Genomic DNA, 14,004 nt, shown 5'->3' with positions numbered 1-14,004 from the left:
TGTGTTTAAAGCGTAGCTGAAACCCAGTCCAGGGGTGCACAGATGCGGGCACCAGTGGGGAACGGTTCCCATTTGGCTTGTGCTTCCAGCGGCAGGGGGCGCCCACGCAGTTCGTTTTCTCCCGCCTCTTCAGATGTCGGCAAGCCTGGCTACTGTGGATGGCGAGGCTGCCCAACTTGCCTGCCTCTCCAGTCACGTTTGCCCTGCTTGGACTTCTACCATTTGTTCCACGCTACAGATGGCGGAGCTCTGGTCCAGCCTGAGTCTCACGTTAGCCTGGCTTTTCTCACTGGGAGGAGCCCATCCTTCAGTAGCAGAGCCCATCGTCCTCTACGTGGGCAGAGGCGGAGCCTGCTCCTGGGTACATAGTGACAGCCGTGAAATCAGTTTTTAAGAAAGAGCACCCCAAACGCAACCAATCGACACACTGCATGTAATTGAAAGATGGTTTTATGTTTTTATGTATTGTTTTGTCTGTGTTTGTTTAGAAAAATAAAAATGTATATATTAAAAAAAAGAGAAAGGACCCCAAACGCCACCATCTATTGCCAGGCTTCTAGCCCTTCAGCTGCAGGAGACTCCTGGCTTCCCCAGCTCCCAGGGCCCTTCCGTCAAAAGCCATCGTGGCTTGTGGAAATACCTGGCTACCTGTCCTCACGCAACAGGCAGATTGCCACACCGTGCCCAGTACCAGAGATGATGCTTTCTGTTCTGCTCACGAGCTGCAACAGGCTGGCTGCCCGCAGCTCTCTCGCTTGGGGGTCCCAAAGACAAGGGGTGCACAGCTTGCCAAGTACGCAGAGTGAGTGGGTAACATTGGCATAAATTGGGAAGGGATGCGCAACGGTTCCCTTGGGCAAAATGGTTCCCTTTGAGTCCTCCGCCTCTCAAATGAGGCGCTCAGATCTGCTCCATCTGGAGCCTTGGCAGGAAGGCCTTGGGCCACGCCCATAGGTGGGGAGCCAGCAGTGGCCCACCCTGCAGTGGGATCTGCTTTGGGCAAAGCATCCTGGGTACTTGCAATCCAGAGACGATGGTTCCAGAGGACTCGTTCCGTGAGTGAAACCAACCACTCTTTGTCCTCTGGCTCCTTCCTGTGTGCGAAGGAACTCGCGGTTGTATTGCAAAGGATGAACACACATATTTTTTGTTGGGGAATTAACTGCTTGGAATTGGACTGCAGGAGTGGAATACAGAGTCCTCGACTTATCAACAGTTCATTTAGTGATCGTTCAAAGGTACAACGGCACAACGGCACTGAAAAAAAAGAGACTTATGATTTACAATGGCACTGAAAAGAACGACAATTTTTCACACTTATGACCGTTGCAGAATCCCCAGGGTCATAGGGGATCAACATTCAGGTGCTTGTCAACTGGCTCCTATTTAGGATGGCTGCAGAGTCCTGGGGTCTCACGTGATCCCCTCTTGCGATCTTCTGACAAGCAAACTCCATGGAAAAGACACATTCACTTAACAACCAGGTTACTAACTTAACTGCAGTGATTCACTCAACAAATGGGGCAAGAAAAATCATAAAATGGGCCAAAACTCACTTAACACATTTCTCACTTAGCAACATGTGGTCGTAAGTTGAGGACTACCTTTTCGCTTTGCCAGGAGTTCATGTGTGAGTAGATGCAGCAAGGGAGTTTTGATCAGCTTCAAGACGACCTGGGTGGGATCCATGGGGAAAGAGGGGAGAGGACCACCCGGGAGTCAAGTCTGCAGGTGACCAGAGGGCACCAGGGAGGCCCTGTCCACTTTGGGGCCACGTTCTTCAAGAGTGATTTGGGAATGGAACGGATGGAAAGTCCTGCATTTGGGTAGGAAACATGAAGCTGGGTGGGCATCGTCAGGGATACTTCAGTGCTGGACTCCTGCAATGGGCACGGGCTGGACTAGATGATCTCCAAATCCTCTTGCAAGTCTTCTATTTTCTGATTACGGGCCTTCAGCCTTGTGGCCTTCCTTCAAATCCCAGCTCAACCAAAACCACCAGCGCCTCAGAAGAACCCCGTTCAAGCCTTCATCTCTCACATGTTTTATCAGTTTGTGGAATCCCCCCCGTTACGATCCTAAGTCAGTTAAATCCCAGGAAAAGCCTAGGCGTGCATTTGCATCAAGGCGCACCTGGAGAAGAGCGGGGGGGTGGGGGGGGGAATAGCACAGGTTCCCAGGGCTTCTCCACAGACAGACCAGCCCTTTGTTTCCCTGGAGTGGAAGAGATCGGAGTTGGTTGTGCGTGGAGTAAAAAAGGCAGAGAGGCGAAAGGGTGGGCTGCCTTCCTGCCCCCCCCCACCCTCCAAGGAAAGGGTTTCCGTTTCTTCCCTGCCAGACCCAGAAGGGCTGCTCCCCCTCCCCCTTCCCCTTGCGTAGAGCTCCCAACAGTCTCCTGGATGGTTTTTGGCAGTTGCAGGAAACAGCTTGCAGGAAAACATCTGGCAAACATCTGGTTCAAGTTACAACGGGACTGAGTGGAAAGGCTATTTTTACCAGTCCTCCCTGGGGGGAGAGGAAGCGGGGTGGGAGCAGCCAGGAGGAAAGCGAATGCGTGGAGTTTCTTTGTCCCAGGAGCACCCCCTCCCCTCCAAGGGGGGGTTCGGTTCTCCAGAGTCCAGGATCTGCTTTGTCTCCAGTGACAAAAATTAACTGCTTTCCCGAATTCCAAAATTAACTCAAGAATTTTTTTTTACAGCTACTTGTTTGCATGAGCTGCATCTATGCACACACACACACACACACACACACACACACACACACACCAGGGAAGGAGGGTCAAATCTCCCCCACCCCACCCCGCAAGGTGAAGACTAGGGAATCTCTGGGAGGAGGAGAGGGGAAGACCAAGTGTGGGAACAGTTCGCTTCTCACAAACCAAGAATGCCCTGGAAGGGGTGGTCCACGCATCCCCCCCCCCCGCCCCCAGTGAAAGCCTGGGGAACGTGAAGAACCAAAACTTCTCAGGGAGGTATCAGTGTCCTGGGGGGCGGGCAGGGAGGAGGATGGACTGGCACGTGACTCAAGTGAAGTTGTCCTACAACAGCAGCCCTGGGAGGAATCGAGGCCTTTCTTTCCAAGCCATACAAAACTGATGCCTCCCCCACAACCCCCCGCAAAGGCACCCAACAACCAGCCTCAGGGAGGGAGCGCTGAGCACCACAAGAAGCAAGAACCGCACTGGAATAATCCCGTTTTATAAAAGATAAGGCAAAGTTTTACATTTTACTAAATGGAGTATTTGCTACCAATCAACCCCTCTATGCAGGGAGGAGCTAGCCTAACACAGCGCCTGCGCATGGTCTCTGGTCTTCAGCCCGTGAGGCGCCCCTGGCAGACTCTGCAGACGTCCCTATTCTCCCCCCCACACAACCCCTCTTTAAAAAACAAGGAATTCCACTGCAGAGGAAGTCCCAGGAGAGTCGCCATGTTGTAGGAAGGTAGCCTGAGATAAGATACAGTACTTCAGGTAAGGCTCTGTGTGTGTGTGTGGGGGGGGGATTTCCTAGGGCAAGTTGGGAGAAGAGCCTGCCCACCAGCTGGGGTCTCTCTCGGGGAGGGTGCGGAGCACATCCCTGGGCAAGCAGCTCAGCAAAGGTTGGGCTGGGTCATCCACGCTGAATGCAGCTTCTTCAGCAGCTGGAGGCACAGGTCTTGTATCCTTCCACCGAGCAGGCCCAAAGTCCCTGGAGCCCCTCCCTGCCAGACCCATCAGGGGGGGCTGTAAGACCTTTCCAGAGCCCATGAGGGACTCCTCCTTCCCCCCCCCCCCCACGGGTCAGAGCTGGTACCTGGGAGTGGTCCTCTTGGTCCCCTGCCATAGTCCTCCGTCCCAATTGACAGACTCCCACTGGCTGTGCCTGGTGCTCCCAGTCAGGGTCACTCACACTGGGGAAGACCCCTCCCCTCCCACCCGCCATTATCCCTCTTAGTTCAAGGTCTGTGACTGCCGCAGTGCCTCAAGGACAGTTGCACACTACGCTTAGGCATGAAGGAAGAGGTTGGTCAATAGTAGTGGACTCTCCCAATGGTGCCAGTCCCGGTTCCCAGAATGTCCGGTTGGCCATTGCGCCAAATTTCTCTGAGGATCCTCTCACGCTCCTCCAGGCGCTGGGCCCGTTCCAGTTCCTCCGCCGACGCAAAGACGTTGATTGTGAGGGTTCCGTCTGGGGGGCTGGGGGATACCAGGGGCAGCTCTGTCATGGCTAAGGGGGGGACGGAAAGTACATGGTCGGTTGTATCTTCCTCCTCCTCCTCCTCCTCCTCCTCCTCCTCTTCCTCCTCCTCCTCCTCGCTCAAGTCCTGCGGGCTCTTCCGGCGCTTGGGGGGAATGGCTTGAGGGTGCCAGGATATGTGAATGACCAGCAGGCAGAGTGTCAGCACCAGACCAAAGCAGACCCCCAGCACAAAGTAGAGGCCCACGCTCTCCAGGTTATCTAGGCAAGACAGAGAGGAGCAGCAGGTCAAAGAGGAAATGGGGGCTGGGGGGTGGGGTAAATCCTTCCCAGTCTGTGCTCTCCAGGACCGGGCTGCTTGGGCACCCTGAGGGTTGAACCCAACCTGCGGGGGCACAGAACCCGCCCTGACCCAACCTCCCGCCTAGTCGCACAGCGGCTCCTTGGGGGAGTCTCTTTGATTCTTTCTGTGCTGCTCTTCCAGGAGGAGGGAAGGGCAATCGACTGGGCGGGCTGGACTAAAGGGAGGGAACCTGACTATCTCCACCATTTCTCCCTCATGGAAGAACTTCAAAGAGAACAATAAGAAACCACGCTCAAAACCAGCAATGCTTAAAACAATAAGATTTTCATTCTAAAAATCAGAAAAGAAAAGCAACAGGCACAATAATCTTTGCACTTGAAGCAGCTATGGGCCATAAATTGGTGAAAAAATGAAATTTTCCAGGGCCTTCTGAAAGGCAGTACAAACAGTCCTTACTTATTGACCATTCATTTAGTGGTCAAAGTGACCTTTGCAGAGTTTCTGCCATGTGATTGCCGTTGCAGTCAGTAGGTGTTGTCTTGTGCCTGTGATTTTCTTTCCCCCTTAAGGAGCAGAGAGATTGGAGAGGAAGGAACTGCAAGAGAATAATAAGCTAAACTTCTACACAGATAGCAAAGTGATCCTTTTGTCTCCAATATCTTTTCTTCGTTGGGAGAGACAAACAAGCAACCGATTTCTCCCTTTGCCTGACCCTCCCTCCTTCACAGAGACTGGATGAGATGGATTTCAGGAAAGTAATAATCTGTTTGTGCAGCATGTCCACAGCTCCCAACTTGGAATTTTTGGATGGTCTTCAAGAGTAGCCCCATGGAGAGAGTACATTGCAGTAATCCAAGCAAAAAGTGACCAAGGCTTCAATCTGCGCAAAGTCCACCTAGGCAAGGCTGCCACCTGCTTCTTGAAGAGGAGCTGTGATTCTAGGAGGACCCCCCCACCCCCGAACACAGTCCCGGGGAGTATAACCCCACCCAGAGTCAAAGAAGACGTATCAACTGGGCTGAGGGAGGGGGTGAAAGGCCCAAGAGGCACTTCAACTGGTTGAGCAGAAACCAATTTCTCCCCATCCAGACCTTTACTGCCTCCAGGTTTTCAGTTAGCACCGCAATAGCATCCCCTGCCTGGAGAGAGGTGGATGTACAGTATAGTCCCCGTGCCATTGGATGACCTCCCCAGTGGTTCAGGTTTAAAGCGGAGAGCTCAAAAAAGGCTCGAGGTCTGAGGCATTGCAAGGGTCTGGCGCTGGACCCTGCTATGCAGGAAAGGGGAGAAGCTCACTGCAAAACTCTGCCTCCCACCCCAAACCCCCCAATGCCCATCCAGAAAGACACACTGGTTGGTGGTACAAAAGCTGCTGAGAGGGCCAGGAGGGCCAGTCCCATCTTAGTCCCCTCAAAGTCATCTAGTGTGACAAGTTTCGGTTGTGTACCTGGGTCTGAATCCGGATGGAACATGGTCCAAATAATCAATTTCATCCAGGGCCCTGTAGTTGAGTGCCAACCACCACCTTCCCTATAAGGGGAAGTTTGGAGAGTGGGGGTTGTCTAATTCTGTTGGAGTGAGAAGGGCCCCACCATTGCATCCTTCAAGATAGGTGGCACCACTCCCTCTTGCAGAGCCTTTCACCACCACGCCAACCAAATGCATACCATCTCCTGGGATCCCTGACCAAGCAGGCGGGGCACGAGTCCATGTAGCTGAGCTTATAGCCACCAGGACCCTGTCTAATTCTTCAGGATCAAGTGGCTCCTGAAAGCCTTTCCCAGAGAATTGGGCTCAGCCACTTCCTGCTCAGCCAGACCACTTGTGTTGCATGGAGGATTGCGCACCCATCAAGCCCTCTCAAACACTGCCTGGTGTGGTGGCAGGCACACCTTCCAAACAAGCCCCATTGGGCCACCTACCTCGGATGTGCACATAGGCTGCAATGCTGCTACTCAGGAGTTCCATTTCCCCTTCGCTGTCTGCTTCCATGGCAGATGCCTCTGTGGTACCTGGAGAGGGAAGACGGGGCTTCAGCAGTGAGGAAGCTTTGCATCATCCTGGACCGGGCATCGCCCTTCGTCTGGCTAGCTGGTCTGTCTTGACTATTTATTAATTAAAAACTAAAACATAAGCTGTTCCTTACGTTTTCTTCAGTTCCCCAAGGGAGCTGAGAGGCCAATTGTTTTTCATTTCATCCCCAGTTGCATGAGCTGTGAGGCAGGCTGGGGTGAGAAAGAGGGAGTGACTCAAAGTCACCCAGGAGTACCCGTTGCTGAAAGCAGGTTGGAGACGAGTGCAATGTTTTACAGGTCCTTAAGATCTGGGGTTAGTGTTTTACCTCTTGATCATGGGATACACATCAGCTGAATCCGGAATGCTGACATGCTTACAGGGGTGGGGGCCGGGGGGCGGGGTTGGCTTGCCAGCCTAGGAGGGCACTCAGGGACCCCCAGCCACGTATTTGCAAAGCAGCCTCAAACCAGGCATTCAGCAAGGGTGGCCCTGTTTTTGGTAGAGAACAGCGTTTGCTTTTGTGGCCCAGAAGGGCCAGACTAGGGACATGATGCTCCTTGCAAGGCCGAGGGCATGCTCTGGCATGGGATGGGCAGCTATGGCCCCTTTAGAACAAGGCTGGCTCAGGAAACCCGCCCCTGCTCTGGTGCCTCAAAGCAGAACAGAAGCTGAATGCTTTTTCCACTCCACTCAGGTGATGTCACAGTGGTCCTTTCACATCTGCCTGTCTCGGGGGTGGAAAATGTGGGCGCAGGATGGGCTGGATCCCAACTAGAGTGCAGTCTCTGGCTAGGAAAAAGCTGCCTGGCTACTTTCAAGAAGTCAGACCAATAAGAGACAGGCAACCACCTTTTTGGTAGCACTCTGAATGAAGCAAGTTACATAAAAGGAGCTTTGAAGCCAGGATGGCAGCAAAACAGGGTCCTTTTAACCCGCAAAAGCCGAGCCTGGCTTCCCCACTCTGGCCCCACAGAGCCGTCATGGGAGTCCTGGAAGAGGCTGCCAAATTCTGCGACAGTCGCCCAGCCCAACTGCCCTCTTCAGGCAGGCCAAGAGTAAATCGAAGCCAGCAGCCAAACAGGACAGGAAGTGGTTTCTTTTCCTTGCCCTCTGTTTTAGCTCGTTTAAAATGTTTTCCGAGGGAGGAAGGAAACCACTTGGAGCTTCTTGGCTGGAGAGGAATCTGAAATGGCACCTCCCATCCTCAAAGCTGACCCAGTCGCTCTTTTGTGGGTCTGTCCCAGGGCTTCACGATGGCCAAAATCTTTCTTCTACATCCCGTGCCTCCTGATGCTTCCTGTCCCTGTCCAGGAATGGCTCCATCTCAGGGAAGAACAAGTCACTGGATGTCGAGGCTTCTGTTTCTGCTCCCAGCCAGGGAAGGCCCCAGGCCAGGTCTCCTAGCTACACGTCAAGGAGGCTTACAGAACAACTGCCAAGATTTCTCACCCCTGCTCCTTGGTGGGAACAAAGGTTGCTGCAACGAACGCTGCATCATGGGCTTGGGGACCTGGTTCAAAACATTTCTCCATCCTTCCACTCCAGAGAAGAGGACAAGAAAGGGAAAATGATGCAAGTTCAGTTTGGGAAGGATGAAATTGTAGAAGATGGTATAGGTATAGGTTCTCCTGCTTCAGGAGCCGGGTGGACTAGAAGATATCCAAGGTCCCTTCCAGCTCTATTCTAAGATGGAAAAGATCTGTGGGTCTGTGCTATAGGTGATGAGGAGGGTTTCAACTACCTCTGTCAGGGCTGGAGATGCAAACATGGAAGACCTTCATTTGAGGATGTGTGCACTGCAGGAGAAAGAGAGTAACTGGACTCTTAGGACACTCGGTGGAAACCAGTGATTAGGAAGATGACTGACTAACAAAGGTTATGGCTGTTATCTTCACAGCGCTGCTGAGAGGAAAGGGAGCTTTCGTAAAAAGTATCCAATAGGTGTAACAAGTCCGGCGGGAGGATTCCAGAGATGAGAATTAAGCAAGGGAGCAGTGTAACTTGGTCAAAAGGGAACAGAAGCAATAAAAGGGGGAGGAGAGATTGTACTTTCTATTATAAATATTCACATCTCCAGAAATCTAAGGGATGCCTCAGTCAAACACAATGGAGGAATTAGTAAAAAATAAAACTGGCAGAGATAGTTTAAAAAGAAAGAAAGATGTGAATGATGCCTTTCAAAAGCTAAGCGTAGATCAGTCAAAGAAGCAGGAAGGAGGAACAATGGGAGACAAACTCTGCAATATAATCCTTCCAGAAACTCCTGACTCCCTGACAACTCTGTCCTTCCGAGATGGAGGAAGGCCAAGGGGATCAGCTGCCCTTCAACTGATATTAAGCAATCGGGAAGAGTTAGGAGCTGGTGGAAACAGCAGGGATACTCATTCTTAAAGAAAAACAGCTGAGTGTAGTCACATTCCTGTACTTTGGACTTCCAGTTTTAATGAACTCAAAGCAATTTTAAGTAAAAAGAAGAAGGGGGTGGGAAAATGAGTACAAAAGTTCCTAAAAAGCCCATACAGTATTAAAAACAGAATTGCAAACTACTCCAGCGAGGGGAAAAAGTAAAAAAGTAGAGCGCAGCGTTGGTGGCACAAGCAGCTCAGCGAAGATCTGACCTGACAGAACATCTTCTACAGCAACTAGGAGGAGGGATGGATCACCAAAGACGTCCAGGAGAGAGAGAGAGAGAGAGAGAGAGAGAGAGAGATATCCGATATAAGAGAATCGTCGTAGCCTCTGCTCACTGAAGATGGCCAAGGGCTACCTGCTAACACGGGAAGGAGAGCCAGGTGGTGCAATGGTTAAGTGCCAGGCTGGAAACCAGAGTTCTAACATTAGCCATGGAGTCAGCTGGGTGACCCTGGATTCTCTCTCAAGGAGGCAAAGGCCAAGCACTCCTGAAAAACTTCCTCAAGAAAACTGTCGAGATTAAAAGAGGTCATCAGTACTGACTCAAAAGCAACTCCCCCCCAAATCCCTGACTTAGACTTCCCTTGTCAAACTGATAAACAACAGAATATATTTAACAGAGACATTATTAGGTAACAGTTATCCAATGCAAAAATATTGAACAGAGATACCTGGCTTGGAAACAATACTTGGGATATATTGGAGAAAAGGTTTATTACAAATTGAATAACGCTGAATTGTGGGATTTAGCTGCAAAGAGGGCAAATATGGCTATCAAATGAAATACACTTTCCAAATTACACAATCTTCTATTTTAGGTATTGTATACAATATCTAATCTTGCATATTATAGCCAGTACAAGGGAGAGATCCAGTATATTGCAACCTGTGTAAGGGAGAGATCCAGTAATATGTCCAATTGTAGACATTACATTTTAAAAAGGATTCAGACAAATTCAAAGAACTAAGATAATTGGGAACCAGATTTTCAAGAAACTGGAAGGTTACATTCTGTGAGGAAAAAAAACCTGAAGCAACTAGGAAGATTTATTGGAGAAGAGATAGCATATGAATATTTGAAAATGATGCAACACAGAAGTATAAAGGTTGTCCTCAATTTTTCAGAGGGTGCAACAAAAATAGCAAAATTAAGTTATAGTACAGGAAGCCCCATATCAACTGAACGGTGCCTTAATAGGGAGTGGAGTTTGAGGGTAAAAGAAGGGGCTCCCCTTTCCTGGCTGTGTAGTGATGGAGCCAGGCGGTCACCTCTTTGAGAAGGTTGAGTTGGGGCTTCTACAGAGACCTGGGACGGGATTCAAGGGGCCTGCTAACTCTAGGAAGAACAACCGTCTGCAGCAACTCTGTGTGTTACCTTGACTTTTTGCTGCGGTGGGACCAGCCAGGTGGTTCTTGGGAGGGGAAGGTCCTCCCTGTTTCCATCAGGTGGCATTGCTCAGGTGGCCAAAGATCAGAGGGCCTCCCTGCTCTGTGGCCCGCACTAAAGGAGCATCCAAGGACCACAAGAGGCCCCTTCCCTTGCGGGAGAACCCCTTTCACTGGGGGAAGCACCCGGAGCTCCCCGCGCCTCTCCGGGGGCTGCAGAGAGGTGGGCAGAGGAGAGGCACGGGGGGGGGGGCTCCCTCTCATGGACCCCCAAGGGGGTGCCCTGCGCAAAGAGGGGTGCCTTGGCTGGAGAGGCCAACCTTCTCCCGCTCCGTCTACACAGCCGTTTCCTCCGGAGAGTCGCAAAGGGCACCGAATAATACAAAGTCCCTCCAGGAAAGGGGACAGAAGGTGGCGAAGGGAGCCGCTTTCCAGGGCCCGGGGGAGCCCCAGCAGGGCCGCAGCCTCCCGCCCAACAGCAGACCGAAGCTTCTCCGGCGCCACGAGGCTGAGAGGCCTCAGCTAGGACGGGCTGGTGACCGGCCAGTCGGGGCAGGAAAAGCGGGAAGGCGGGGCGGAAGAAACCCGCGGGAGACGCTGCAACTCCTGGACGTGGGAAGAAGAACATGGCGACGCCCCCGGCCCTCGCCAGGAAACCCGCCTCGTCTAAACGCCGCGAAGGGGGGAGCGAGCGGCACGGAGTGTCCCCACCCCCCGCCGCCCGGTTCCTTGGCGGGGCAACCGCGGCCAGGCAGCGCCCAGTCCAGGTCGGGTGACGCCCCCCTCCCTGCCCTCCTCAGCCAGTCCGCGGGAACGCGGCCCCATAACTGCCGCCTTCGCGGCTTCGGGGGGGCGGGCAGCAGGTCCGGGCAAAGGGAGAGAAGGCGGCGGCGGCGGCGCCCGGGACCCCTTCCTCCAGAGAGGCGCGGCTCCGGCGAAAGGGGCTCCGTTTGGGCCAACGGTCGGGGCGGGCGAGGTTCAGTCGTGGCCGGCAAAACGAAGGGGCGAGGCAACCTCTGAGCCCACGCAGAGTGCCGGCCAGGAGTCGCCAGCCTCGTCCTCGGCTGGACTTGACGGCTTCCTCCGTCCCCTTGTGCCACCCACGAACCGCCGCGGCCCGAAGTCGAAGCCTCGCGCAGCTGCCGGGCCGATCCGGAAAGCGAGCTGGTTCGGCGGTCGTCGAGAGAGCCCCCCTCGCCACGTCCGCCGCCGCCGGGGGAGCCGAGGCGGGGAAGCGGCAGCGCCTCGAAGGCGCGCCCGGGTTCGGTGCCGCCGTCAGGAGCGGGAGCCGCGGCTTACCTGTTGCCTTCAAGGCTGCGGCCGCCGGCTCCTCATCGCGGCGGAGGCAGGCAGGGCCCGCGGGAGCGTCCGGCCGGAGCTGAGGAGCGGAGCCGAGCTGGCCGACCGCCCGGCGCGAGTGGAAAGGGGCGCTCCTTTCGGGGCCAGCCTCGGGGCGGGAAGCGAGCGGGACAGGCGGGGCGACACCGCCCCAGAGCCCCCTTCAGCGGGATTAGCAGGGCGGGCGCCCGTCCTTCCGCTGGGACGGCCTCCGGGGCGGTTGCCAGCGGCCCAGGGAAGCGGCGTCCTGCCCACCGAGAGAGAGAGAGAGACCGGCCCGCTCGGCCGGCTGGCCCTTCCTCTCCCGCGCGCGCTGGTGAAGCCTCGGGGGCGCCGTCCGGCGAGCGGCTTCAGCTCGGGCAAGGCGGCCTCAGAGCCCGCCCGGTCTTCAGCGGGCGCCCCCTCCTTTGGGGAAGGTCAAAGCGGTGGCCGCCGAAGGGCGCATCTCCGAGCGGCCCCGGATGCTTTTCGTCAGGCGCCCGTGACTCCATGCAAGCCGGGAGCCTTTGGCCTCCCTCCCCGCAGCCTCTCCCGTGAGAAAGCCGCCCTCGGCTGGGCAGAGGCGGCCAGAGCCGGCGGGTTTCCAAAGGAGGCTCCGGGCCGTGTCCGAAACGCCAGAAACGCGTGGAGGTCAGAGGCGGCTCCAGCAAGCGGCCTGCGGCGGGGAGGGCGCCTCACAACCCCGGCCTGGGCGGCGGGCTAGGCTGAAGCAGGCCAAAGGGCGAGCGGGGGCCTCTCGGGGCAGCTGCCGCCGCTTCCTCACCCAGCCGCCCTGGTTAATGATTATGCCCTCCAAGGCGGGGCCTCCGTGGCATCTCGGCCCTTCAGCCGCACCCAGGCTCCCCGCGGGGCCCCACGCACCTCCCCCCGGGCAGGCTTGGGCAGGCCGGGCCGGCTCTGGTACTCGGCTCTGTAGCTCAGCAATGAGACCGGCTGCCTAGTGCCACAGGGGGCCCGGAAGTGGCCCTCCCAGCTGGGACCCTGGGCAGAAGGGAAGCGCAGGCCCAGCTCTCTTCCAAGCATCCACTGGAAGGCCTTGGGCTGGCCTGGACCACACCGAGTGAAGAGGAATTGGCTTGGGCTGCCTCTAAAACAGGGGTCCATAGCCCCAGGTCCCAGAACCGGCACCAGTGCATGGCATGCCAGCAACCGGGCAGTGCAAACAAGCGAAGCCCCACCCGCGGAATGCGGGCAGCACCTAAAACCACAGCCCCTCCGGTCCATGGGAAAACCTCTCTCCACAGAAGTGGTCCCTGGTGCCCAAAAGGTCGAGGGACACTGCTGTAAAATACACAATGTAGTTAATGCATATAAATAACAAGCTTCCTTTATATTTTTTTTATTTTCTTGCAGGCCTGTGTTACCAGCAGTCCAGTGCTGCATGCGGTCTGTGGGCTGCGGTTTGGACACGCCTGCATTAGAGATCCTGGAACTGGGAATTCCTATAAAGCTGGTCGAGGGGGATACCATGCGTGGCCAAACACAGGAAGACATTCCTGCTTTTCTTTCAGCAAGGGGAGGTGGAGGAAAGAGAAGAATATAGAAGAGAAGGGAGGGAAGGGAGCCCACTGCTGCACTGCTTACCTGGGTATTAGGAGGAGAACGATCCAGGGTCTTTGGGACAAGCCGGGAAGCCCAGGAAGCCCCAGCTTCTCCCTTCCTCCAGGGTCCGCCTCCTCCTGACTGCAAAGGGAGATGCAGGGGAGGCTCAGCGTTGGGGTCTGGTTTGCATTAAGGTTGCAGAGCAACAGGAAATAGTTGCTGGCTGGGACCAGAGCTCCCCCTTCCTCTTAAATACCAGCTTGGGGAGGGGGTTGGTGGAGGAGGATTGGTTGGGAAGCTTGGTTGGAAAAGAGCACTTATCAAGCCTGCTCCTCAGCTGGACGGGGCCATCGTAGTCTCTTCCTTTAAAGAAGTCAAAGGGCAAAGATTCTTCTACGTTTAACTGCAGGCAGATTTCAGACGGCCCACGGCTGGGCAGGAAAGATAGCAGGAAGCGGTTGCTCTCCTGCTTAGCGAATACTTCAGAGGTCCAAGAAGCAGCTCCCTGAAATCCAGCCTTTGCAACTCACTGCTATCACACATTTTTCAGGGTCTAAAAGTCTTGTGGCTTTCAGGTGCTCCCAGTCTCATGTTCTTGTTTTGGGACAGTCCTGCAAACGGTTCAGTGGGGGAAAAAGTACAATAGACTCTTTCAGCACAAAACAGGCCCGGTTCGGTTTAGTGCAGCGGTGTCAAATTCAGTTTCATGGAGGGCCGCATCAGGGTTGTGTTTGAACTCAGAGGGGTGGGGTGGGGGTGGAGGAGGCCATGCTGGGCGTGACACGGGACTCGTATCGGGGGGGGCACCTTTGGTGGCCAAGTGCTAAGGCA

At 54.7% G+C, this 14,004-nt stretch overlaps 1 protein-coding gene across 2 annotated transcripts; it reads right to left on the bottom strand.

Annotated features, from left to right (window-relative positions):
• Positions 1-3,181: 3,181 nt before the first annotated feature.
• Positions 3,182-13,308, bottom strand: EVA1B (eva-1 homolog B). Of its 2 annotated transcripts, none has more exons than XM_087939487.1 (3): positions 13,216-13,308; positions 6,402-6,491; positions 3,182-4,436 (listed from the first exon to the last, which is right to left on the bottom strand). In XM_087939487.1, exons 2-3 carry the CDS (start codon positions 6,469-6,471, stop codon positions 4,006-4,008), a joined length of 501 nt encoding a protein of 166 aa, XP_087795613.1. In that variant the 5' UTR covers positions 6,472-6,491; positions 13,216-13,308; the 3' UTR covers positions 3,182-4,005. The 2 variants fall into 2 exon arrangements, with proteins under 2 accessions (XP_087795613.1, XP_026558557.2); XM_026702772.2 differs by lacking the exon at positions 13,216-13,308 and adding an exon at positions 11,593-11,814.
• Positions 13,309-14,004: the final 696 nt, after the last annotated feature.

The sequence above is a fragment of the Pseudonaja textilis genome, chromosome 10 (genome assembly GCF_049901715.1).
Source record: "Pseudonaja textilis isolate UNSWEBS1 chromosome 10, rPseTex1.2, whole genome shotgun sequence".
In the NCBI taxonomy this organism is placed as follows: Eukaryota; Metazoa; Chordata; class Lepidosauria; order Squamata; family Elapidae; genus Pseudonaja; species Pseudonaja textilis.
This window is presented reverse-complemented; position numbering and strand designations above follow the sequence as displayed.

Excerpts from the sequence above, each read along its gene's own strand:
- EVA1B (XM_087939487.1), bottom strand. The coding sequence starts at position 6,471 with ATGGAAGCAGACAGCGAAGGGGAAATGGAACTCCTGAGTAGCAGCATT. Across the intron at positions 4,437-6,401 it reads AGCCTATGTGCACATCCGAG|ATAACCTGGAGAGCGTGGGC; the intron begins GTAGGTGGCCCA and ends TGTCTTGCCTAG.